The following is a 22,881-nucleotide window of genomic DNA, read 5'->3' as shown; positions in this document are numbered from 1 at the left end:
TTGCCATGCCGATCTAACATCGCTCGGAGGCAGCCGCTGGGTGGCGGAGCTGCGACAGAAAAAGGAGGCTAGATGCGCGATCCGCTGTCAACTGACTCACAAACATAGACATAATTAGCGAGTTGCCTTCCTTCACCTCCAGCATCGCGGGCACCTTATATAAAGCAGAGATTTTATTCAAAGACTATTTTACGTTAAAAAATTCACCCCGAAACTTCTTGTACAGACGTTGACTAGCCAACGTGTTCAAATGCGCGTCACTGTCTCCGCGACAGCTCTTCTCGGGCTGAGCCAGCATGCCTTCGCCTGGGGAGCTATTGGCCACAGGACAGTCGCTTACCTAGCATATAATTATCTCAGCATTGATACAAGAGGCTACTTGAACGAAATTCTCCATAATGTGTCGCCATACGACGTCTCTGACGCGGCGGTGTGGCCTGACGAGATCCGTCGCTCGCGACCGTACACTGCCGGATGGCATTTCATTGGTGAGCTTCCTAAATCTAATGCCGTGATCATATCGATATTAATTGTCGAGTAGATGCCCATGATAACCCTCCACACCAATGCAGCGTCTCATATCCCGCCGACTGCCATAACGAGAACAGCTACAGCAACAATACATGCATCATCAGTGCCATCTTCAACCAGACATCTCTCTTCATCAACCCTAGCACGCCCAGTGTGACGCGCACAGAAGCACTGCGCTTTATTCTACACTTTCTCGGCGACATCCACCAGCCGTTGCACAGCGAAGACGCGTTTCGCGGCGGAAACGACATCAAAGTCTGTTTCGGGCATGAGTGCGAGGGAAAGGGCGCGACTAATCTGCATTCTGTCTGGGACAGAGAGATTCTGCACAAGATTGTTGGGTTGGTGGAGGAACCAGCGAATTTGACGGAGCAGCGCAGTGTGGCTAAGAAATGGGCTGATGGCTTGTACTCACGAGCGTTGGCAGGCGAGTACGATTATGATGTATCGGCAATTGTGCTTGCTGGGCAGTGCACTGAGTATTCGCATCCATATAAATGCAGCCTGGAATGGGTGCGCGAGTCGAATGCTTATGTCTGCAGCTATGCGATGCAGCCTGGATTGAGTTGGCTCAAGAGTAATGATTTGAGTCTGACATACTACGATGGTGCGAAGCCAATTGTCGAGAAACAGATCAGTATGGCTGGGGTACGGCTGGCGGCGTGGTTGGAAGCTATTGTCAAGGCTGCAAAAGAGGAGACTACGAAAATTGCATGGGATTATTATCAGCAGAGGCCATTGTTTAACTGAACTAATTGCTATTTTTATCTGTGGGTGATACCCTCTTGTCTGTTTGAGTAGACATTATCGATGAGTCACAAAGATGAAAGACGACATTGCATTTTTGGAATATGTGGTTGTTCAGCGCCAACCAGAGTGCTAGTTTACCTATAATGAATGAATGTTAGTAATGAACAAAGCATGTAGTCGAAACACTCACATGCTGATAAACCCTTTGCAGTTTCAGAAACTCTGAAGGCTATTTTGGATTACTAGCTTCCCTTTGAGTCAGACCTAGATCAGCAGACAATTAGTTCATAATTTATAGATAAAACAGATGAACAAACCCTTCAAATCAAATGGGCGGGCAAATGGATGTGTTCAACCTGATCCATAAAAGCCATAACGACATGTTCAGTCAGCTTTACACCTCTTAGCTTCTGATCAAGCTTAGACGAGATAGTGTAGTCGTGAGCCAAGTTGTTCTGCCGCATAAACTCATAGAATTGGAATTCACGGGGGTTCTGGAACACTTTGTATCTCAGCAATCGTTCTTTGTCCCAGAACACGTATCCCATATCTCGCAACTTGAGATTCTCTGACGCCATGATCATGAAGGTCTGCGGTCCAAACGCCCATTCCCACCCGTAGATCGGCTCCGTGGGGTTCGGGAATCCGGTACGGACGATTTTGTAATATGGTAGCGTTTCAGCGGCTAGGTCGTAGAAGAACGGCGGTGCAGGTGTGGTGCCCGGTACCGGTTTCAAGATCATACCAATGAATGGTTTTCTCAGCGCCTCCAGTGTTTTCTTCAAACCAATAGTGGCCCAGTAATTGATACGAAGTCTGCGCTCCCAGCTGCCTGGTATTGAATGCAGCCCGCAAATCCGGAGCAAATCAGTCCAGGAGGTGCCGTTAGTTCCTGCCATGATTAGCTTGGAACCCCTCTCCTTGTTGACATGATTGCATCCCTTGAGTTTGATGAGCGCAACTAGATGATCCTCCAACGCGTCGAAGGTTTTCCCGATTGACGTTTGCATGAATTGGTCTACGCAGGCTATCTCCTCGACTTCCCAGGGCTGGAACTGGTCGACGAATGTTCCCGCAGACAGAGATGGACGAATTCCACGTATAGAATTACCCAGATACATCCACCCATGCAGCAGAGTGATGTACGCCTCATAGCGGCAGAAAGCTCTCATATAGCGTTGTTTTTCAAAGTGCGAGAGGGGCAAGCCCTTCGTCTCAGAGCGAACAAAGAGACCCAAGTTAGTTACGGCAACATCAGAGTACATTTTAATGTAGTCGTAATAGACTTTGGCGGTTTGCAAGAGCTGTATTATTTGAGCGTCGGTGCTGGTGATGTCACAGAGACGAGAGTACTTTGCTGTCAGAGCATCTTCGAGAGCTCCCACGCATGCTTCTCTGAATGGTTCAACTTTCTCGGGGCTCTTCCAATGAGGAATGTGTCCCTTCATGACATCTTGCACATGCAGAGCCATGCAGAAGTCATCTTCGACTTCATACGGGACCATGTTGTAGAGGACCTGCATGAGAATGGTGTGTTTGTAAGCAAAGTACAGCCCATGGAAGGATCGGGATGCCAAAGTCATGGAGAGGAGGTCCTGGGGAGAATCTAGGTTGGAGAGGATAAGGAGATGCAACTCCTGAGGGAGAGTCACCAATGTTGGTGCCATTTTCAGCTCTTGTCTACCATCTACCATCTATATGGATGTTAGGGGATGACGATAGTTGACCTGGACAGCCAGTGATGCTGATTGACGACTGGCATGGGAAGGATAACGGAATAAAGATGTCGTTTGTGTGTATTAAGCGAGCAAATTTGTTCGTTTGCACTGGCATTGCAGCACTGTTCACACAGTTCTTCACAGTGTTCTAGTCACGGGACCACTGTTACTACTCACACACACAATTCAAAGGAAATATAAATGCAGTTGACTACCAATATTATAATGGACTTCTTATTTCAGAAATATGTGTAATGCCTCAACATAATGTATGAAATGCTATATATAGTATTCAGTTTCTCATAAACAATCGAATATAGTTAAAGATTCTTTCTCATTAATCTTATTATTGTTTAGGTTTGCTATATAGTTACATGTAGTCATAATTCTAATATACATGTAAGTTCAATGGCCTGGCATACAAATTCATCTGGTCTTTAAATGATTGACCAGGAATGTCATGATCTATGGGATTCCACCACAGTGTAACCATTCCGGCTACATATTAGAGCCCTGCATTTCTCATGTACCTAGATAACAATAAATATATATTTTTTCAGAAAGCACACATACCCTAGACTGTTACAAACAGCCTCTGATTTTACTCATATAAAACTTATAGTATTAGTTTATCAAAGTTAAATAAGATTAGATTATGACGATACCTGGTACTTAAACCATAAGAGTATTCAATCAATACTATGGCTACGGAATACATGTCGTTGTGTGGACTTAGCCATCGATGTTTCTGCCTGATAAATCAGGATGCCATTTACTACCCAACGCTTCAATTATGCTATGTATGCATTAATTAACACACACCATTAAGAAGAAGCATAATTACAATACCCGCTTCTGACTAATTATTGATGCGATGATGATTTAATATCAATTTGTAAGATATGAACCCATTTCAATGACGAACAATCGGCCATTAACCATCAACCATCCGGAGTTTTATCTATAACCCTACTACCAAGAATGGGTGCATAATTCTAAACAGGACGCAGGCTGATCAGTAATCATCATCTTAATCACCATTAATTTATCACATTATAATCCCTATAATATGAGCAAAAGATCACTCGTCAAGATTGAAGCACTGCCCACTGGGAGTGATCTGTATAGTAATCGTGTTGTAAGAATTAGGAACTACCTGCATCAAGAGGTCGACTTATCTATAATAATTCAAAACAGATAGTAATCGTAATCAGTGAATAGCATTCAACAGGACATGATTAAAGCCAGGTATGTAGCATAACAATTCTCGTCACCTGCAGCCTCATCACCGGAGGGTACTGGTCGCACGGTACTCAAATCCCAAATAAGAAGTAGCCATCGAAATGATGCCCCCAAAGCTATGCCAAAATTAATATTTCAGCTAACAAACCTGTTTTTATAAACAAGGCTGTATTTATCCCACCGGATCGTCCCGCGTCTAGTCGCAGCTTTAGAGTCAAGTGAAGTCTTCAGGGTTCCAAGTTTTTCCGCATTGAGTAGAGTAGGTGCCGCAATGAGTATAGAAGAGGGGCATACACCGAAAAAGAAGAGAATGTCCACGTGGCTGGGTTGCAGTCTGGTGACGTACCTTGATGAGTTTCAATATGTCTTGGCGTGGGCTCGTACGGGGGCGACGGACGATCGACAGTTAGCTCAGCCTGATTTTCTGCGATTAACAGTGAAATCAGATTGTTAATGCTGGTGTGACGCAGCCTGGTGATGAGAATTAATTCCAAATCATATCCATGTCGTTGATATAATATATCATGAAACAAGGCTGTGTGGTACAACATCCAGAGCACCAGCCTCGTACAAGACTCTGGCCGGCTTACCAGGTGCAACACGACACAAACACGCAGGGCAACAACCAGCTAACCCAAACAGGAAGGAGTTTAGACATGCTATCAAATTAGAAAATATTGGAGAAAAAAACTCCTGCGAATCAGGCTCCGCATTCTTTCGTCCATTTTATAAACCCCCGGATCGGGTGGATAAAATCGATAGTGCCAGACGGATTCTGCACTTAGCACGTTGCAATCACACTTCTCCGGCCAATCAGTTTTCCAGTTAATCGAGTCATCGTGATCACCTAATAATTCTATCAGCGTATCTATTGGGACTGCCTCTTTCCTGACTGTTAGGACGAGCCGATTAATCCTTGTTCTAGCCTGTCCACTATCAAGGATGGCCGTGAGAGCTACCTCAACGAGACTAGCGTACCAGCCTGTCCATAGATCCATTAATTTATGAAGTGACGTAGCCCTGCCTTACTTCTAAATGTCAATGGTCCTCTGTGGCTGGTGCGTCTGCAAATGTGTATGTATGTATACAGTAGCCAGCATTAATCCAGCATTAATCCAGCAGAACCGCAAGCAAGGGGAGGTCAACATCACGAGGAGCCGGACGCAGTTTTAATTTTTGGATTTCTAATTTTTGGATCTCAAATACATTACAGAGCTAACCCGCCGGCAACAGAACCAAGGCTGTTCGAATAATAATTGTGCCACAATATAGTTAGCCCATTCTTTGCTCTTTTGAGGCTTCTGGAACGAGGCAAGCCACAGTAGCTACATATCACTAGCCATATAGCACTAGCCACATTCCAGCCCACCGCGACCCGAAGGAGCCGAGGTTCGTGGCTGGTTCGTGGCTAGTTCGTGGCTAGTGCGTGGCTAGTGCATGGGGCCGGTATGTCCGATCGATCGCGATTTGCTACGGACATGTCCGGGCGACAAAAATATCTCTGGATTTAACATTTTTTACTTAAAATTAGATTTTGATCACACACTAATAGAAAGCGTACCATGGTTCATACAGAGTTGGGATATTATCCTGTGGCCCAGCAGTCCACCGAGCATTCCCCGGTGACCGAGTCCTGGCCGCACTGCCATTTCTCCTTGGTAACTGTGGCTCCTTGGTAACTGTGGCTCCTTGGTAACTGTGGCTCCTTGGTAAATGTGGCTCCTTGGTAAATGTGGCTCCTTGGTAAATGTGGCTCCTTCGTAACTGTGGCTCCTTCGTAACTGTGGCTCCTTGATTAACTGTGGGTGAATGCGAGGGCAAAATGGTGCTGCAATGCACCTAGCAGTAGTACATGTACGTTGACAGTTACAGTGCAGCTCGTTGAGCTGTCACCGTGGAAGATGCAGCAATCAGCAATGTCTGCTAAACGCAATCCATTCCTACACGTAGTCTGAACTGAATGTACAGTTGTGATGTCCGGTCCTACCTAGAGTCTGGACTGCATGCACGAGACTCGAGCACGACGATCATTCATCACGAGTGCATTGTCGTAACAGCACGTTATCTCAATCTGGGTATCACTTGCAGGTCGCACAACCAAGAATCAACAGCGGACGGGAAAGAGGGGGAGAAAAAGTAAAAATAACAGGACATGTCGATCATTGGTTGGTTTTGGTGGAATACAGTTTAGTCTACATTCCAGGCGGTTCGCAGGCTAAATGATCCGGTGCTCAGACTATACGAACCAAACTGCTGTGGTACCGATCAGCGGGAGGGCGAGTGATGAATCATGATTAATTAAAATTAATTAATGATAGTGATGATTATGGGAATGTATATTGGGAATTTCAATCTTAATTTTCGTATGTAACGTGCTCAGTCATCTGCTGTAGAATGATGGGTATCTACTCCGAAAGTTGGTAGTTGGATCATCACCAAGCTAGGAGAGGGTCAGAACGAAATCCTAATAAGAAATAATTCAACAATTTCTGTATTAAGTTTAGCATGACTTGTGCCGAAAAGAATAATTAATGGAAATTAACCCTCTAGCTAGTAACATGCTTGGACCGTCTACATACATGACTATTTCGATATTTGCTTGGAAAATGAATTTGATTTGAAGATGCATAAATTATCTATAGTTCAATGTAACACAGTAAATAAAGTCAAAACCCCATAACCGTTCTAATCATCTCGCCTAACCACCAACGCCTTGCCGGAAATGCTTGCACAATAATTATAGATGATATCAAAGAATGACACGCCTTAATGGAGTGGAGTGAATAGAGTCACATAGTGAAATATCGAAATGAGTGTATGCGAGACGACATTAACAATTCAGCAGCTTTCGCAGCCGCGATCGGATCCTGGTGCGCCGGTTATTGTTGGCGCATCCGCTGCTTTTGGTAAAAGTCGACTGGAACGAGGAGGACGTCGACATGCTGCAGCTCGTGGGACTTAGGGCTTCTTCTTCCTCTTCGTAGTAGCAGTGGCAGCAGTAGGAGTATGGCAGCATGGCCACATGAGGGTATGTTTGGCCGAGGATGAGGTCGACCTCTGACATTTGCGGGGGGCGCGGGTTCTGAGGGTTTTAGTTGGCGTTCATGTTCAAATTCCATGACTTACATACCCAAAGTTCGTAGTTGGTTTTGTAGGTCATCTTGATGTCTAGTCTGAGATCGATTCTTGGATTGATTCTTGGGTTCTGAGTGACAAGTCTAGGTGCCTTGAACTTGGTCGTGACTCGGCTAGTATTTGTACTCTTCAGAGATCCAGGCGAGATCAGGCTGAGCTGACAGCTGCCTATCTAGGAAGTCCCATAATTGAAGCCACGATGAGAAGAACGAAGAATTACCGATGCGGTCGGGCGCGCTGATTGGGCGGCACCCCTGCTAGCCCCGATCGCGATCGGCCTCAGGCGCTAACACGCATTATTGAATGCTGTTGGCCTGGGGGTAATTTAGTACTATCAATTGATGACGACAAGGGGCCTGCTAAGTGATGACTTCATCACTTCACTGTCTATCCCTCGTCTCCTAGTAATATAGTAGTAGTAGGAGTGTAGTACAGATGGTACACCACATCCGTGGGACTGTCAACATACTACTCTATGTATGTTACTCTACGTATATTAATACTAATACATAATATATTAGTCTATGATAAGAAAATACTAATACCATAATAGCCTGTTAATTTGTCTCAATTTTCATCACATAATACTGCCACATATTAATAATAAAAATATTAATAGGCAAAGAATAAAAAAAAGGCGATCTCGGCCGCCCCGACGGGCCAGCGGCAGCCAATGAGCACCTGGAAATCACGCACCGCCATAGTTTAGTGGGGCTGTGGCTGACCAGGATGTGGCTGACTCGATAGTATCTCGATAGCTTCATCCATTCATCCATTCTTTCACTGTTCCTGCCGTCTGCTCTGTCTGTGTTTCCTGTGTCTGATATGCGATATGCGGCTGCCTGGAGGAATGCTGCAGTCCCAGAGAATGTCCAATCTCTGCCAAACTATAATCGAAATCTCATGGATCAGATTTTGGGCCGGCACAGCGACTCTCTGCCACTGGAGATCCTCCTCCTCCCTTCTGGGAAGGATCCACCATCGCTCGCTTCACGTCTATATATAAGCCCGTGCCCAGCCCGATATGGATGGCCATTGGCATTGACACTCTCAACCCTCAGCTGTCGCAAAGTTATCTCAACTCATTTACATGTCTGACCCTGTCGCCAGCCCGCCGAGGCCGTTCCTTATTTCCCTTTCTACAGTGCATGCATGTCGACTGTCCACCACGTCCAGTCGAATCGCCGTGGACTAAGAAAGCGACTTTGGCACAGCTTAAAGACCGCCCCGTCATCTATCCAAGAGTCGTTCCGCTCTTCGTTGCATAGGTAGGTACTCATGCAATGACTTGCAACTATTTCTATTTCTTCGTTAACACCAGCAGACTCGGAGTCAACCCATCTCAAACAATGCAGCCCGGCGCTGATATTACCACCGTCGAAATGCCGAGCGCTTCTTTATGTGCGGAAACCGCCAAAATCAACCCGACAGAGTGGTTCCCCGCGTACCAGAGCTGCGTACGACACTTTCTCAACGTGGCACAGCATACGCCAAAAACCCAATCCCTCGCGGCCCTGGTCAACATCCTCCTACCTTGTCAGCGCACCTCCGATCCCGTTTCACAATACACACCTACATGCGCGGTCTCGCTCATCCCGTACATTCGACGACTTGTCATTACAGCAGCAGACGCGCCCCCGGTCCTGCAGGAGCTCTTCGGGGAGGAGTGGTATGCGGGAATCGGGCCTCTACATTCTCAGGAACGGGTAAACTATCTCTTTACCGCCAAGAGCGGCGGCTGGCTGGAAACCAAGGCTCATTACGACATGACACCGCACGAAACAGTGCCGTTTCTGCGTCCGTTGCGCGACCCGCAAGAAGAGGAACTCCGCGCGGCTGATGCGCGATGGAGCCAGTGGCTGGCCATGGAGGACTGGATGGTGGGACCGCGTAGTCCGTTTGAGGAGATGACAGAAAACTGATTCGGCGGGGTGCCGATTACGATGAAATGCGGCGTTGGTCTTTTTTCTTTTCTTTTTTCTCTCTTTTGTCCTGGGAATTGATGTTTGACAATGAGGCGTTTTGCGTGAGGCGAGCGGAGCGGGCCATATGTTTCTCTTATCCCTACACCATGCTACTCATACTCATGTTCCTACTACATTGCTCCTTACTACGAGTGAACAATATGAATAGCGCCTCCCTTTCATCTTTGATTCTTGAGTTAGTAATCATTTAATAATAATGTGTCCCTGTAGATCATCTGATCATCTCATCGACGTCATCAATATTATTGGACTGCGAAACAAACTATAGAATAGCCCCACCTGGCCGTCCCAAAGTGGAATTTGTCCCTACTCCTATTTTCGACCTTTTTAGTCACGCATATCATATAGTTTGAATTATTCCTAGTGTTACTTAGTGTTGAGTGTGACGAAGAATGCTCTGAAGATCGAGCCTCTGAATCGGGCAGTCTGTATCCCCGAACAGGCAGGGCTTGATATCATGAGGCCGCGCTAGGTTCAGGGTCCTCATCATATTGTTAGGGCGGTTATCATAATATCGTTAATGCGCAGCCCATCCTTGGTAGGTGATTTGGAATCATACATGTGGCACAATAAAGTACTGTTTAACCGTCTGTCCGACCAATGGACCGTACTCGCCGGCAATTATTCGTGTTTTAATTAGACCGAGGAAATCCGCCTCAATATTCCAGGCGAATAAAGCCCGAGTCCAAACCCACGAATGACTATTTATTATTTACAACCCCTATACTCCATAGACGAAGTAAACGGTGGCGGATCGCCAGGGACCAGGTTAAGAATGACAGCTGACTCGGCGCCCTCCGCGCCCCGTGCTTTTTGCCCCTGGCTATGACTAGTTCTCAGCTAGCAGCAGCACTATTTTCTCACTGTCTGTGCTTGACAGCCAGCCATCGCTATGATTGTCCGCAAGAATTGTGTTTTTCTTGTTACCAGGTTCTCGGGCTTGGCCTGACCTGACACATACCAGATAAACTTTGCCTGACACCGCCCTATGTACGTATTACGAGTTCTGCATATGGCTTATCATCAACTCGCCTTCCGTGGCAACAATATAAGGAGAAAATTATTTGTCGCTTCCTCTTCTACCATTCAAGGCTGACAAAATCCGGTCAATCCCTTTCGCTAATACTGTCTCAGCTGACCAAACGCATACACATGTTACGGTGTAGATATAGCTGCGGGTATAACCCAGTCGGGATACAAAACGCGAGCAAGCTAACAAAAGAACCGGGTTAATTGACCAAAAATAAGGAATAATCACTGCTTACTATTATGATATTGTATTAGAATGATATAAATGCGTAAGACTAAGTAAGCCCTAGCCATATACTACTAACAGGCCTGCCAAGCCATTGAATATTAGTCTCGGCCTAAATTTCCGGCCGAGATCCTCCACGGTTTTTGGTCGATCTATGAATACCATGGATAGTATAATAGGTAAACAAAGGCGACCCTACAGGAAAAGAGCCATCGGCGATGGTCGGGATTTATCCTGAGTGGTGTGTTGGGAGAATCTTTCATTGTGTTTGGATTCTGGTGGGGGTTGATGTCGGTCATTTTCGGTGCTTGCATGCATGTGGATGGAAAGTTACTGCTGCTGTCGGGGATTTTGCACCTGCAGGGTCATTGCAATTTGGTCGTTATCTGTGACTTTTATAAATTATCTGAATTTTGCAATTGATTGGAAAATTATAATTATTCTACTATAGCACAAACATAGTATCTACACCTTACAAAGAAAGTTCGTAAGAGATATTTCCCTCTTACGCTTTTACGACTACCTTAAAATTAATAGTATAGCCAATGTTAATTCGTTTTATATTTGAACCTAGTCTGAAAAGCTTCATGGTAATGAATTAACCTTAATAACGAAAGTTCATGTCATTACAACTCGCCAATTACATACACGTCAATTGATATAGGGTTCTTTTATGCTAAACTAAACTGCTTTATAGGCTATGTTTAGTGACGTAGCATCTTCTGTGGCCCATCTAACCACTCCATGTTCTCAAAGGTCTAATAACGCCTTTGATCTATTTTCCCACTCTTAAAGGGTTTCCGCTGTAAGAAAGCCAAATTGATTCCCTGTCTGGTGTCATCTCGAGACGCATAAATGTGAAGAAATATAAATAATCTCAATCGGTTTGTATTAATTGAAGGAAGGCAAGAATCCATCCATACACTTATTATCAATTGATGAGGCCCAAATTTCCCACCACGCTAACAGTAAATACAACAAGGAAAAGTGGAAATGGGAGAGAAGGCAAAAGAATGCCCATCAGCCCATATCTTTCGTCATGTCTCCTGTTCAAGCGTGTGATTATTTTTTATTTATGTTACAAAATCTTACTGGCGGTCACCCCCCATCCAAAAGATAACAGTTAGTCATGCTGCTTGCCAATCCATAGGTATAATATACGTAAATGTAATACGCAGTTGGCTCTGCTACCGCTAATTTGTCTGGGGAGAACGCAATCTTTATCATTTAAATATACACTGCATCCGTTCTAACTGCTAATATAGCCTTGACCAGCTATGGATTGATTATTGTATCGATTTTGTACATCCATGGGATAATAACAATGCTCCGTGTTTGTGTTTTTATATACTGGATATAAATCACAGGCTCATCTCCGTTTCTTGCATCCTATCCTTTGAACTGAACTCTTCAAATAAATTTTGGAGATGGATATTATTATTATTTTACATACAGAGAGGAATTGTAGAAGAGTCATAGAAAAACTGCTTCGTTCTGAATATAATCAGTCACATATGTACTCGGCGAGGTACTATCACTAGGAACTTCGGAGAAGGCCCGTAGGATTACCGAAACTATCTGAAATACACCGCAAGGTACTGCGCCCTACTTTTTTATATGTCGACGCACTTCAGCTCAGCCCCCTCAGCTTCACAACAACGGTTGTAGCCTGTAACCTTGGGAATACTTCTTATTTAGTGCATCGTGATATTAGTCCGAACCATACACCTCCCGAGTGCAGGCATGTATACTTGGCACAAATAGTAGAGATGTAACTGTCAACATTTGAAATATTAACGCCAATCAATCAATTAACTTCGACATAATGGAAGTCCGCCGGCGAGGATGATGGCTGTCCCTCCGCAAACGAATATAGGCCTAGCATCATCCCCGTAAAGCTAAGCCCAATAGGCGGATCTGCTGTCATGGCAGCATTGCTCACTTCATCAAACCATTGGAACTTTTCAGACTCATCACCGACCTCTCTAAAACCAAGCAGATATGCATCACCACAGACGATACAGAGCACGACATCCGAGTTATAACCCTTCAGCTTCCGTTCTGTAAACCTTCCCATTGTATCCCGAAATCGAACGAATCTATTTTCACCATTTGTCCGGATGCCGATGCTAGCGTACGTGAAATAATTCCACCATACTACAGTGCCGGCTTCCGCTATTGTCGATGAAGGGTGGAATGATAGTCGAGTCTCCCATCTGCAGAATCGATGTGTCTGCTTTCGAAGTAGTAGTGTTGGACTTGCTGGGACTGATAGATTGTATGGACCCCCATATAACCGCAACAAGTTGGAACGGACAGTCAAGGAATAATCAACCTTGAGAGGAGTGTCTATGTTATTATCGTAAGCCAATACGCTCTCGTCTCATAAGCTAGACTTTAAAGAAATGGGGTTGTACTCTTTCGATACCAACCCAATTGCAACTTGGGTGTTGAGAAATCGTCCCTCCATGATATTGATGCCTCATAGTGATATACACCGGGGCCTGTGCAGAGGAGAGATACTTTGTGACCTCTATTGAAAATAGGCCAGTCATCTACCCATTCCACAGGAATGAGAAACGTTTCTCTACCTATTGAACGACGGGGTAAGAAAATTATTCAAAACTCAGGTCATATAAACTCACCAAATACTGAGGTCTCCCATCTATTCTTGTTCCAAACAGGCCGTACTCCCAGCAGCACAGCCCACCATTGCCCCTGGCTATCACTTACTAGATCCGCATGGCCTGTATTCTGCACTTCGTCATTTATTCCATTTCGACAAACAGGGTTGTGCGGGGCGGCTTCCCATGGTCCAAATGGACCTTTCTCACTCCGAAATACGCACTCGTTGTGTGCGCTGCCGGTGCCGCCTTCGGCTGTGAGAAGGTAGTAGTATCTGACTCTCTTGAAGATGTGCGAACCCTCAGATATTCCAGATGGTGACTCGCGAATTATTTTGGTTTCGGAAGTTGAATGGCAAAGTCTTTTAGGTTTACATTCTGCGTACGATTAAGCTTGGGACGTGTGGTCGAAAGATAGACAGCACCGTCATCATCCCAGAAAAGCTATCATATACAAATTGTTAGTGACATTAACCTAGATTCATGATTTTTGTTGACGATGACAGACACACATCTTGATCAAAGCCGACCTGATCAAAATAAACCGGGTCTGACCACGAATTCTCATCCCAGATATTTTGCGTGCAGACATAGAACCCGCGAGGTAGCACTCTATCGTCCTGCAGAGGCCTATACCTACTGAAATTGGCCGCAGTTACATAAAAGGCTCCGTTATGATGCCGTATAGTAGTCGCCCACACGCCTCCACCGGGCTCCGGGGAGTGAATCTGGATCTGACTGGTGCGATTTAAAGCATGTCCAATCAATTTCCATTGAATAAGATCTGTGCTATGATAGATTGGGGCTCCGGGGAAGTATTCAAAGCTCGAAGTGACCAGGAAATAGTCTTCTTTGACCCTGATGATAGAAGGATCAGGGTTGAATCCAGGTATTACCGGGTTCGCATACGTGTTCATTTTGTCCTGGTATCTCCTCGATAAATAGTACTGTCAACTAACTTCGATACACAAAAGCCTATTCTCAGTATCAAGCATACCTCTGAGTTGGAGTGTGGAAATTGAAACGGGCTGGTAATTTATGCAGTGTTAACCAGAACCTGTAGATTCCTGATATTATCCATACATTCAGCCAAAATGGAGAATAACTGAGTCTACCTTCATCGTACGTTCTCTTAAAATTCCATTCAAACAAGTCACGAGGCCAATCGTACGCGTCGGAACGTAGGCCGGCAGATGGCCCGAAGATGGAACACGAACAAGATAGAGATAAAATGATTCCCCGTGAACGTAAAAGCCTTTGAATAAATATTCCCGAGTATATGCCTAAATTCAATCAGCCTAAATTCAATTTCCTCGCATGAAATCCCCACGCAGTCAGACGTTTATAGGCCGATTGCGACCAGTGTCAATCGCAACCGATTTCTAAACACTTCAAAACGCAACAGGATGCAGATTGCTCCATCATGGCAGAAATCATTGAAAAAGTCAGGTGCTTAAAGCATGAGCCCGTCCATCAAGAATTTCAATCCGATCAAAAGGCATTAAATGCTGGGGCACGTCATGCCACTGAGGCCGAGCACAGCCTAACAATATGGCGAGCCCTGAAGATATACAAGAAAGCTGCATTATGGTCTATTCGTTAGTTTTACCCAGCCTAGGTATTTGATGTTAATGACTCTAGACTAACACACGAGCCTAGTCATATCCACGGCCGTAATCATGGAAGGGTACGATAATCACCTACTCGGCAACTTTATAGGGTATCCAGCCTTCCGCAAAAGGTACGGCACTTGGCTAAATGCCAAAAGCGGCTATCAAATCTCCTCCAAATGGCAAGCCGGGTTGACAGACATTGGTTCGGTTGGTAATATCATTGGCGCACTGCTCAATGGATATTTCACACCGAAATTCGGGCCTCGCAAGGTTCTAATGGCTGCCCTTGTCTGGCTGACTGGTACCGTATTTATCACATTCTTCGCTCCTAATATCGAAACCATTTTGGTGGGCCAGTTGCTGTGTAGTATTCCCTGGGGCATCTGCGCGACAACAGCACCGGCGTATGCTGCAGAGGTTGGTCCGCTCGCGCTCAGAGGTTACCTTACTGCCTACGTGAATGTCTGTTTCTGCGCTGGTCAACTGATCTCAGCGGGTGTTCTCAAAGCCCTCGTCAATAATGCGACCCAATGGTCCTATCGCATTCCGTTTGCGACACAGTGGATCTGGCCCCTTCCTTTATTCATCGGCGTCCTCTTCGCACCTGAATCTCCCTGGTATCTGGTCCGCGCTGGCAAACTCGATGAAGCAAAGCGAGCTTGTCAGAAACTATCTTCTGATAATGAGTCCGACGATGACTCTCATATTGCACTGATGATGCAAACGAACAACCTTGAGAAAGCTGAGCGAGAAGGTGTTACCTACTGGGACGCCATACGAGGGACTAACTTGCGTCGTACAGAGATCGCGTGCGTTGTATATCTGTCACAAATCACCAGTGGGTCTGTTTTATGTTATAGCGGAACTTTCTTCTACGAACAAACCGGCATGTCCGCCTCAACTTCGTATGCTCTTGGTTTGGCAGGCACAGGTATTTCGGTCATCTGCTCTGCTCTTTCCTGGTTCTACATCTCTCGTTGGGGCCGACGGGATATCTGGCTCGGTGGATTTTGCCTGTCGGTCGTTATTTTGTTTTTGATCGGTATTCTGGCTTGTGTTCCGAAGTCATTTGCGATTTCGTGGGCACAGGGGCTGCTGTGTTTGGCCTGGCTCGCCGTATACTCCATGTCGATTGGTCCGATTGTCTTTACAATTGTGGCTGAAATTGGCTCGACACGTCTTCGGACACAGACCATCGTCTTGGGGCGAAGTGTCTATTATATTGGTAATATCGTCGGTGGCGTACTAGAGCCATATTTCATGTCGCCCACGTCCTGGAATGCCGCGGGAAAAACAGTAGGCAATCATCTTCCTCACTCATGCGTGGCTAATCTGAAACTGTAAAAGGCGTTTTTCTGGGGCGGCCTCGCTCTGCTCACCGCCACCTGGGGCTTTTTCCGTCTACCTGAGACAGCAGGCAGAACTTTTGCCGAACTGGATATCATGTTTCACAGACGTATTCCAGCTCGTAAGTCTGCTACCTATCAGATTGATTTAGACGAGGAGTTTGTTGGATAGACGATGGATGCGGACACGCGATCGAGAAAAGTTCACATATCCCATCCGTAGTCACAAGTTGAGCGCTGTATGGTTGGTTGTCTCCGCATATGATGAGTGTTGTCACTGTTGCTTTTACATGTATGATGGCATTTAGTTTTGGGTTGCAAAGTTCTCAGTATGAGAAGCATGACGAATTCAAATGACGTGATATCAAGTGAAAGCTTATTACTTCCTAAATTGATAGCATATAAATCTATGTAACGAATGAAATTAAGAATACCCCCTTCATATCAGATTCTTACCATGTTAATAGTAAATAGAGCAAGGAAAAAGAAACTGAAAAGGAGATAAGAAACAAGGTTTCAGCGCCTATAGTACATTTACTAGAGACAAAAACTCTACCAAGTTCTAGACGGAATTTTGAGATAGTGGCAACGACTATATTCTGGACAGTTTCGATTTGAGAATTCATTCGATTTTTTCTTCCCTATTCTCTTCTGATGTCACAGAACTGCCGCCGGATTTACCGTCCCGCCGCTCAATAATATACTTGATTTTGTCGCTTTCCACTTTGACTAGGTCCGCAAGAGCCTCTTCTGATGGCAGATAACAGTATTATCACTAGATTTTAACTTGAAACTGTGTTCCTGGAACCTTATGAGGGATCTGTCGGGTTGAGAACATGATCACAGGTCAGGAAGCACTTGTAGACTTCATTCCCAATCCTTGCTTTAATGTAATCGCCAAGTGTCTCCATTTGCTGGAAATGGCGTTCGCCAGTCCAGTTCTTGATGCGGACTTATACTGGACCCCATTTGAGGAGGCAAAATTTTACTGGAATCATGAACAATGTCTTTTGGGCTGTAGCACTGACAGCTCCTGGAAAGAAGATTTCCCCAGCAATTCGGACTATCTTCAACTCTCGGTTTTCCCAGTCGCAAAAGGCGCCGGGTTGAACAATGACAACTAGTGTTGGAAATGATTCATTCTCAGTATTCCCCAGTAAGAACAGACACATGAGCTTAAATATGTCTCCCAAATATTCAGAAAGTAACCTCGCCAGCTTCTCTTTCTCTACCTCATATATGCTAGGTCTTGGATAGACAGATGATATAGCAAGGGTAATTTAGCTTAAAATCTTTCATATCGGGCATATTTAAAATTCTCAACACTCATACTTCTGGGGCACTATTGTGTTATTTAAGAGGAGCATTGCAGTGTTCATGCATTTTCACATGCGTCCCTGCTTGTTGAAGGTACTGGGAAGGTGCTAACTGCATGGTGATCAAAGCTGCACGTTATGAAATGCCCAAAAGAAGTCCGCACAACATATTGAGAGCTCTTTAAAATCGCGAGTACTAACTAGAATAAAAGGTAATTAAAAGTTCGTAGACCAGGCTTGAGGTTTGGATTATACTTGCAAATGTAACAAACAGCATTCCATATTTAGACTCTCGTAAACGCTTCCACCAGCAAGCACTAACATTTTTCTCTGCTACAATTTGAAATTACGGCAGAGTTATGTCAATGTAACCAAGAATGTGTTCATTTGGAGAGAAATTGCCGACATTCCACCTAGCAAGCTATTTGGTAGACTTGTTAAAAGAATCTATATTCGACGAATCTATTCACTATTGATAGGTCTCGACACAAAGCTGACTTGTACACAGGGATCATGCCGTCAAAAGAATCGCTTCCAGACTTCATTTGTAGTTAATTGCATTATTTTGGCTCCCAGTTTTATTTCACTGGCTTTTCATTTCCAATTCTTTCTTGTTATTTTTGTCTCGTAAAACCGACCATCTGTCAGAGGTGTACTCAAACATGAAGCAATCCCCAACTGCTAAGCGAAAATGGGCTATTATATCAACCTATTGATTTACTTGATATTATCTTCTGCTATTAGATTATGAATTTGCCATCACACGCAGTCACCAATAGAGAGCGTAGAATTTGGCCAGTCTTCTAATGCGTCATATCTTGCCGACTACATATATGCAACTGCAAATAATTCAGAGGTCTACAAACCCTTAGAAAATTATGTTTGATAGAATATTGTTTGCAAAACGCTCTATCCACTACCGATGTTTCAGCCGCTTCTTGAGATACGTCTGTGGATACCACCTAGTTATTTGCAATCATCGGCGTTTTAGTCTACTAGTAAGCCCCACCAACGACTTCAATACTCTGACTCATCGTCTAAACAAATCAGATACAAGACGGTACAATTAAAGGAAATTCCCCATCAAAATTTCAGCCAAGAGCATATAGATAATGTCTGAATCAATTCAGACCCGATTCATCTCCCACAATGACAACCCCCAACAATCACTCATCCCAAACTTAGAAAGGCTTCTCCCCAGTTCAACGCCTCTTCTCAGACGGATCCAATATGATACTGCTCAGCCCAGAAATACAGCCCGTTATCTGACAACTGCGAACCTCACAGAAACTGTACAGAATGACGACCCTTGGCTCGCAGCTTATGTTGATTTGTTCGCTGGTCGCGAAACTCAAGTATGGGTCTACTCGAGTCTTGAGGCAGAAGTGATGAACGGTGACGATAATAGCGATGACGAAAAGATTTCCAGTTTTGAAGGTCTCTCTGAACATAAGCAAGCTACTGCGCGGCACCAATTCCGTGATCTACTATATTTCATAAATCAAGAATTAATGCCTTCCTACCTGTCTCATCTTTCAACGCAGGAAGCGAAAATCGAAGTGACCCCCCCCTCACAGAATGTCATTCCACTACATGTGCCTCCTGCTATACTCCTTGGAAGTCTTCATACAGGATTGATGCAGCTTCTATTTAGTAATGGCTCGTATACAAACCCCGAGATTCCTTCAGGACTCAAAGTCCATCGATACGATGTCACGCCTTACGCAAAATATGTCTTTGGTCCAGACGTCTTTCAAACCGCCGGTGGCAGGGACCACCCTCTTCCATCAGGATACTACTATGGAAAAGAGGGATTGCGGCCGGAACATGTTGAGTTGGTGAGATCCAGGACTCACATACCACGCGAACCGCATACACTGTTGAGCATGCCTAGTGTTGTTATCTATGAATCTCAAAATACTACTGCTGAAGACAATTGCGATGGAGATGGGAATGCGCCAATCGCATGGGGTTTTCTTGGTTTCGACGGCTCTCTGGTGACGCTTCACGTTGAGCCGGAGCATCGAGGGAAGGGGCTGGCAATTACACTCTCCAAAGCGATTATGCGCAAAGGTATGGAAGATGGAAAATACGGGGATATTATGCCGCATCTAACTTCTACACATGCGGATGTGGCGAGAACGAATCAAGCGAGTAGAAGGGTTATGGAGAAAGTTGGAGGAAGAGGGTGGATGTGGACTGTGACCTGGACAGTTATTGAGGTGGTTGATTAATTTAACGACTGTAGATCCGTTTCATTCATGATTTCACATGTGGGATACACTCTAAATAGAGGTTTTAATATCGATTCTATACGGAGAAGTTAATAGTAGTATTTATTTTTCAAGGAATGTCATAATAGAGATGAGACGAGGCTGTATCCATTGAAAGAAACAAGAGTTAACAAAATCATTGCAGTAGATTGGCACATATGTGCCAGATTTCTATTTATTGTTGACAATTGAATTTCAAAAATCAAACTCAAATTATACGGAAATAAAAAATCATGCATCATCCGTGAATCGAACACGGGCCTCGTCGATGGCAACGACGAATTCTACCACTAGACCAATGATGCTAATTACTATGTTTTCATTGTGATGATATGTAAAGCTAAAATAAACCTTTAGTATCTGTTTGTGTTTTATGTCTCGATTTCTCGATTGAATTCGCCTAGTAATTATCAACGCACCCTTCAAAACACTACTCAAGTATAAATCGTATGTACAGTCTATCAAATCTATTCACCAATCGAAACTGAGAGGCCTCCTTTCCAATCACATGCTATATACCAGCAATATAGACTTAAAAAGCGCATTTCTCCTTGGTGCTAAACTTCTTGAAATCCTTGACAAGTGTTCTGTAAGTTCCCGTGAATGACTTATTCGCCGAATGCACAACCTCGGCTGCATCGCCGTTCATTGAGACGGCCTCCCTTCCCCCCTTTTATCGTTCCGAGACGAGAAGGGAAGCCTGACAAACAACATGGCTCCATGGCGTAATGGTAACGGTAAGATATGTCTTTCTCAATTAGAGAGAAAGCCCCATACTAATAAAGCTACCTCTCTGTATGAGAGCTCGGCTTTTCTTGTGTGACTTTGGCGCTAGAATCTTCACGTGTCTTTCGAATTTATGTTTCTAGGCACGTATTTAAAGCCGTCCCATTGAACGGGAATAAATTTGGCAGAAATAGGCTGGATTTCTCTACTTGGGCGATACAGGTTCAAAACCCCAGGGTTCTCCGTAGAATGTACAGCGATACAGCCCCATCGATTCGTGGAAGCTATGTATCTTAACTGGGTAACCAGGAGAGTCAATTTTTGAAGAGCCTGTTGGTTTTCAGTCTCCCACCTGATCAGTTTTTCCGTGAAGTCAGCGACTCGCACAGTTTCAAAATTTCCATTCTTGTGCTCCCCATATATCAAGTTAGGAGTGCGTCCAAACCAGAGTTGAGGCGTATATGCTAAAAACCGTCTAGAGCTCTTCCCCAGAGGTTGGCTTTTTATTTCGGCAATTTTCGCAGACGGATTATGTTTACCACGTTGAATGACTTGGATACGATCCCGAAAATCTCCTTGCCGTTGACCATTGTTGTCTTCGCTTGGGGCATTTTTCAAGCTATCTGACGAATGCGGTGTGTAGTTCACTTCTGTTTCGATTTTTCCATTATCATCGTTTAATTGCACATCAACTTCGTATCGAACCACGCACTTCAACCCCCCCATCTGGTACTGTATAATACGATGATGACTGGAACTATCCTCCAAACCAGGTAGAGGGCGCGTTACCGCGGCCTCAAAGCCAAATCCATAGCTATGGTGGGATTTATTGTTGCTCGCCCAAGTCAGCGACTTCCGCTCGCGACGGTTCATAAATAAGGTATTTTGCACTACTCGAAGATCAACGCGAAATATGTCGCCAAGCTTCCCAGCCGCGAATTTCATTAGTCGACGCAGAGATGTGCGATCTGCTACCAGGTCGACATCATTAAACTTGAAATCTGGCTTCATGATATCAAGGGCCAAGAATAATGGCTCGAACTGATGCTTTCTTGATTTATAAGCATTCTGGTCTATAAAGGATTGACCTGCATCGACCGGTACCGTGAAAGGGAGTTCCTCTTGCTTTAAATCAAGCTCCCGTGGACTACCTTGGCCAAACTTTAGTACATTACGTTTGAAATAAAAGGTATGGTGGGCTGAATCTGCTTACCAGGTACATAGATACGAGGCTCTTGAGAACCAACCCAATTGTAGCTACAGAGGAACTCATAACCAGCACTGCTCGTGACTTTAGCTGGAGTCCGTATAGTATTGCCACTTGCAAGGCTCTCATAGCGGATGCTTCGGAGAAGATTTACGCAACCGTTATAAAGCCATTTGTCTTTTTGACGCTTGACCTGTATGTACAAGTCAGCGAGTAAACGAAGCATATATTCGGCTTACGTTGCGGAGTATTTGCATAAATTTAGCAATTACCAGAAGTGTTTGAGAGCTGCTGCCTCGTTCGAGGCCATTCCCAAGGTCGTTTGCAGGGTCATTTGCTACGGCGGCTGCGGTCACAACGCCGGCACTATTGCTGTCTTTATGGTGGTTGACAACACGGGGATATTTCACAGTCATTGGCCGTTTCTTCCACTGGGCCGAACAGACAGAACAAATGGTGGGAAGAGGCCGCGAACCCATATCTCAGCCATTTAGTGAAGAGAAGTAGAAGCTCCCTGCTAGATGTTGTAGATGAAGGACGATGTTGTAATTCGAGAAGAAACGTTCAACGCGATTTCTTGGCAATAACGGCGCTAGGACTAATTTGGTCTGTGCTTTGTTTGCAAAATCACGTAACATACTGTATTTTTCTCTGTTTTACGTCTCGAATACTTATATTTGTACATAGTTCTTTACTTGTTCGATGGATATATTTCCTCCGTGCATACCTTCCTCAAGTAGTTAGCGCGGCTGATCTCTAAGTCTTATTGTTTCAATTTATATAGTTTGGCATCTACAAATATAATGAACAGTGTAAAATGAAGATATTGATCGTAGTTAAAGATTATTGTTAAAGAAGGGTATTTATCAAACTCTCGCCTATCACCTTGCTAAGTATTTCACCAAATCACCAAAAAATCAAATAATACGAACTTCGAACATCAATATCACCTGTAAGCAATAACACACGCCTAAACTCCAGTTGAAAACAAATCCTCATGTCATTCCTCAAGGGATATGTCGTATAGCTTCATAATATCCATAACCATGGCTATCGTATGTTCGTTTCTCCGAGAGACAAAGGTAAAGACAGAAAGGGGAATCGAAGTGCATGGTGCCATATATAGTTTTTTTCCTGCCAAGTTAGAAGGTATAACATTG

The 22,881-nt window shown here is 44.5% G+C and overlaps 9 protein-coding genes and 1 non-coding gene across 10 annotated transcripts; 4 read left to right on the top strand and 6 right to left on the bottom strand.

Annotated features, from left to right (window-relative positions):
* Nucleotides 1-250: 250 nt before the first annotated feature.
* On the top strand, nucleotides 251-1,281 carry BGW36DRAFT_361978 (S1/P1 nuclease; the record flags this gene model as incomplete). Its single annotated transcript, XM_046214325.1, has 2 exons — nucleotides 251-488; nucleotides 542-1,281. The coding sequence occupies 2 exons, from the start codon at nucleotides 251-253 to the stop codon at nucleotides 1,279-1,281; spliced, it is 978 nt and encodes a 325-aa protein (XP_046069829.1).
* Nucleotides 1,282-1,601: 320 nt separating this feature from the next.
* Nucleotides 1,602-2,948, bottom strand: BGW36DRAFT_454736 (uncharacterized protein; the record flags this gene model as incomplete). Its single annotated transcript, XM_046221905.1, has 1 exon — nucleotides 1,602-2,948. The coding sequence occupies one exon, from the start codon at nucleotides 2,946-2,948 to the stop codon at nucleotides 1,602-1,604; it is 1,347 nt and encodes a 448-aa protein (XP_046069828.1).
* Nucleotides 2,949-4,799: 1,851 nt separating this feature from the next.
* BGW36DRAFT_217430 (uncharacterized protein) lies at nucleotides 4,800-5,454 on the bottom strand. Its single transcript, XM_046209981.1, has one exon. The coding sequence runs from the start codon at nucleotides 5,237-5,239 to the stop codon at nucleotides 4,904-4,906; it is 336 nt and encodes a 111-aa protein (XP_046069827.1). The 5' UTR covers nucleotides 5,240-5,454; the 3' UTR covers nucleotides 4,800-4,903.
* A 1,388-nt stretch (nucleotides 5,455-6,842) lies between these two features.
* Nucleotides 6,843-7,492, bottom strand: BGW36DRAFT_384478 (uncharacterized protein). Its single transcript, XM_046216792.1, has 2 exons — nucleotides 7,372-7,492; nucleotides 6,843-7,323 (listed from the first exon to the last, which is right to left on the bottom strand). Exons 1-2 carry the CDS (start codon nucleotides 7,399-7,401, stop codon nucleotides 7,072-7,074), a joined length of 282 nt encoding a protein of 93 aa, XP_046069826.1. The 5' UTR covers nucleotides 7,402-7,492; the 3' UTR covers nucleotides 6,843-7,071.
* Nucleotides 7,493-8,725: 1,233 nt separating this feature from the next.
* Nucleotides 8,726-9,298, top strand: BGW36DRAFT_300844 (uncharacterized protein; the record flags this gene model as incomplete). The annotated part of the gene is made up of 1 exon (XM_046211651.1): nucleotides 8,726-9,298. The coding sequence occupies one exon, from the start codon at nucleotides 8,726-8,728 to the stop codon at nucleotides 9,296-9,298; it is 573 nt and encodes a 190-aa protein (XP_046069825.1).
* Nucleotides 9,299-12,423: 3,125 nt separating this feature from the next.
* On the bottom strand, nucleotides 12,424-14,157 carry BGW36DRAFT_454732 (glycosyl hydrolase; the record flags this gene model as incomplete). Its single annotated transcript, XM_046221904.1, has 5 exons — nucleotides 12,424-12,965; nucleotides 13,034-13,207; nucleotides 13,262-13,562; nucleotides 13,616-13,684; nucleotides 13,753-14,157. The coding sequence occupies 5 exons, from the start codon at nucleotides 14,155-14,157 to the stop codon at nucleotides 12,424-12,426; spliced, it is 1,491 nt and encodes a 496-aa protein (XP_046069824.1).
* Nucleotides 14,158-14,480: 323 nt separating this feature from the next.
* Nucleotides 14,481-16,371, top strand: BGW36DRAFT_463742 (general substrate transporter; the record flags this gene model as incomplete). The annotated part of the gene is made up of 4 exons (XM_046222228.1): nucleotides 14,481-14,523; nucleotides 14,581-14,838; nucleotides 14,900-16,149; nucleotides 16,201-16,371. The coding sequence occupies exons 2-4, from the start codon at nucleotides 14,664-14,666 to the stop codon at nucleotides 16,369-16,371; spliced, it is 1,596 nt and encodes a 531-aa protein (XP_046069823.1). The 5' UTR covers nucleotides 14,481-14,523; nucleotides 14,581-14,663.
* A 2,154-nt stretch (nucleotides 16,372-18,525) lies between these two features.
* On the top strand, nucleotides 18,526-20,079 carry BGW36DRAFT_217389 (acetyltransferase, GNAT family). Its single transcript, XM_046209980.1, has one exon. It carries the CDS (start codon nucleotides 18,628-18,630, stop codon nucleotides 19,747-19,749), a length of 1,122 nt encoding a protein of 373 aa, XP_046069822.1. The 5' UTR covers nucleotides 18,526-18,627; the 3' UTR covers nucleotides 19,750-20,079.
* On the bottom strand, nucleotides 20,023-20,093 carry BGW36DRAFT_t49. Its single transcript has one exon. It is a non-coding gene; the product is annotated as a tRNA-Gly (tRNA).
* A 418-nt stretch (nucleotides 20,094-20,511) lies between these two features.
* On the bottom strand, nucleotides 20,512-22,251 carry BGW36DRAFT_217379 (uncharacterized protein). Its single transcript, XM_046209979.1, has 2 exons — nucleotides 21,728-22,251; nucleotides 20,512-21,665 (listed from the first exon to the last, which is right to left on the bottom strand). The coding sequence occupies exons 1-2, from the start codon at nucleotides 21,945-21,947 to the stop codon at nucleotides 20,629-20,631; spliced, it is 1,257 nt and encodes a 418-aa protein (XP_046069821.1). The 5' UTR covers nucleotides 21,948-22,251; the 3' UTR covers nucleotides 20,512-20,628.
* Between the last annotated feature and the right edge of the window lie 630 nt (nucleotides 22,252-22,881).

This window comes from Talaromyces proteolyticus (genome assembly GCF_021365285.1).
Source record: "Talaromyces proteolyticus strain PMI_201 chromosome Unknown BGW36scaffold_9, whole genome shotgun sequence".
In the NCBI taxonomy this organism is placed as follows: domain Eukaryota; kingdom Fungi; phylum Ascomycota; class Eurotiomycetes; order Eurotiales; family Trichocomaceae; genus Talaromyces; species Talaromyces proteolyticus.
The sequence above is the reverse complement of the archived record's forward strand: the minus strand, read 5'-3'. Positions and strand labels throughout refer to the sequence as shown.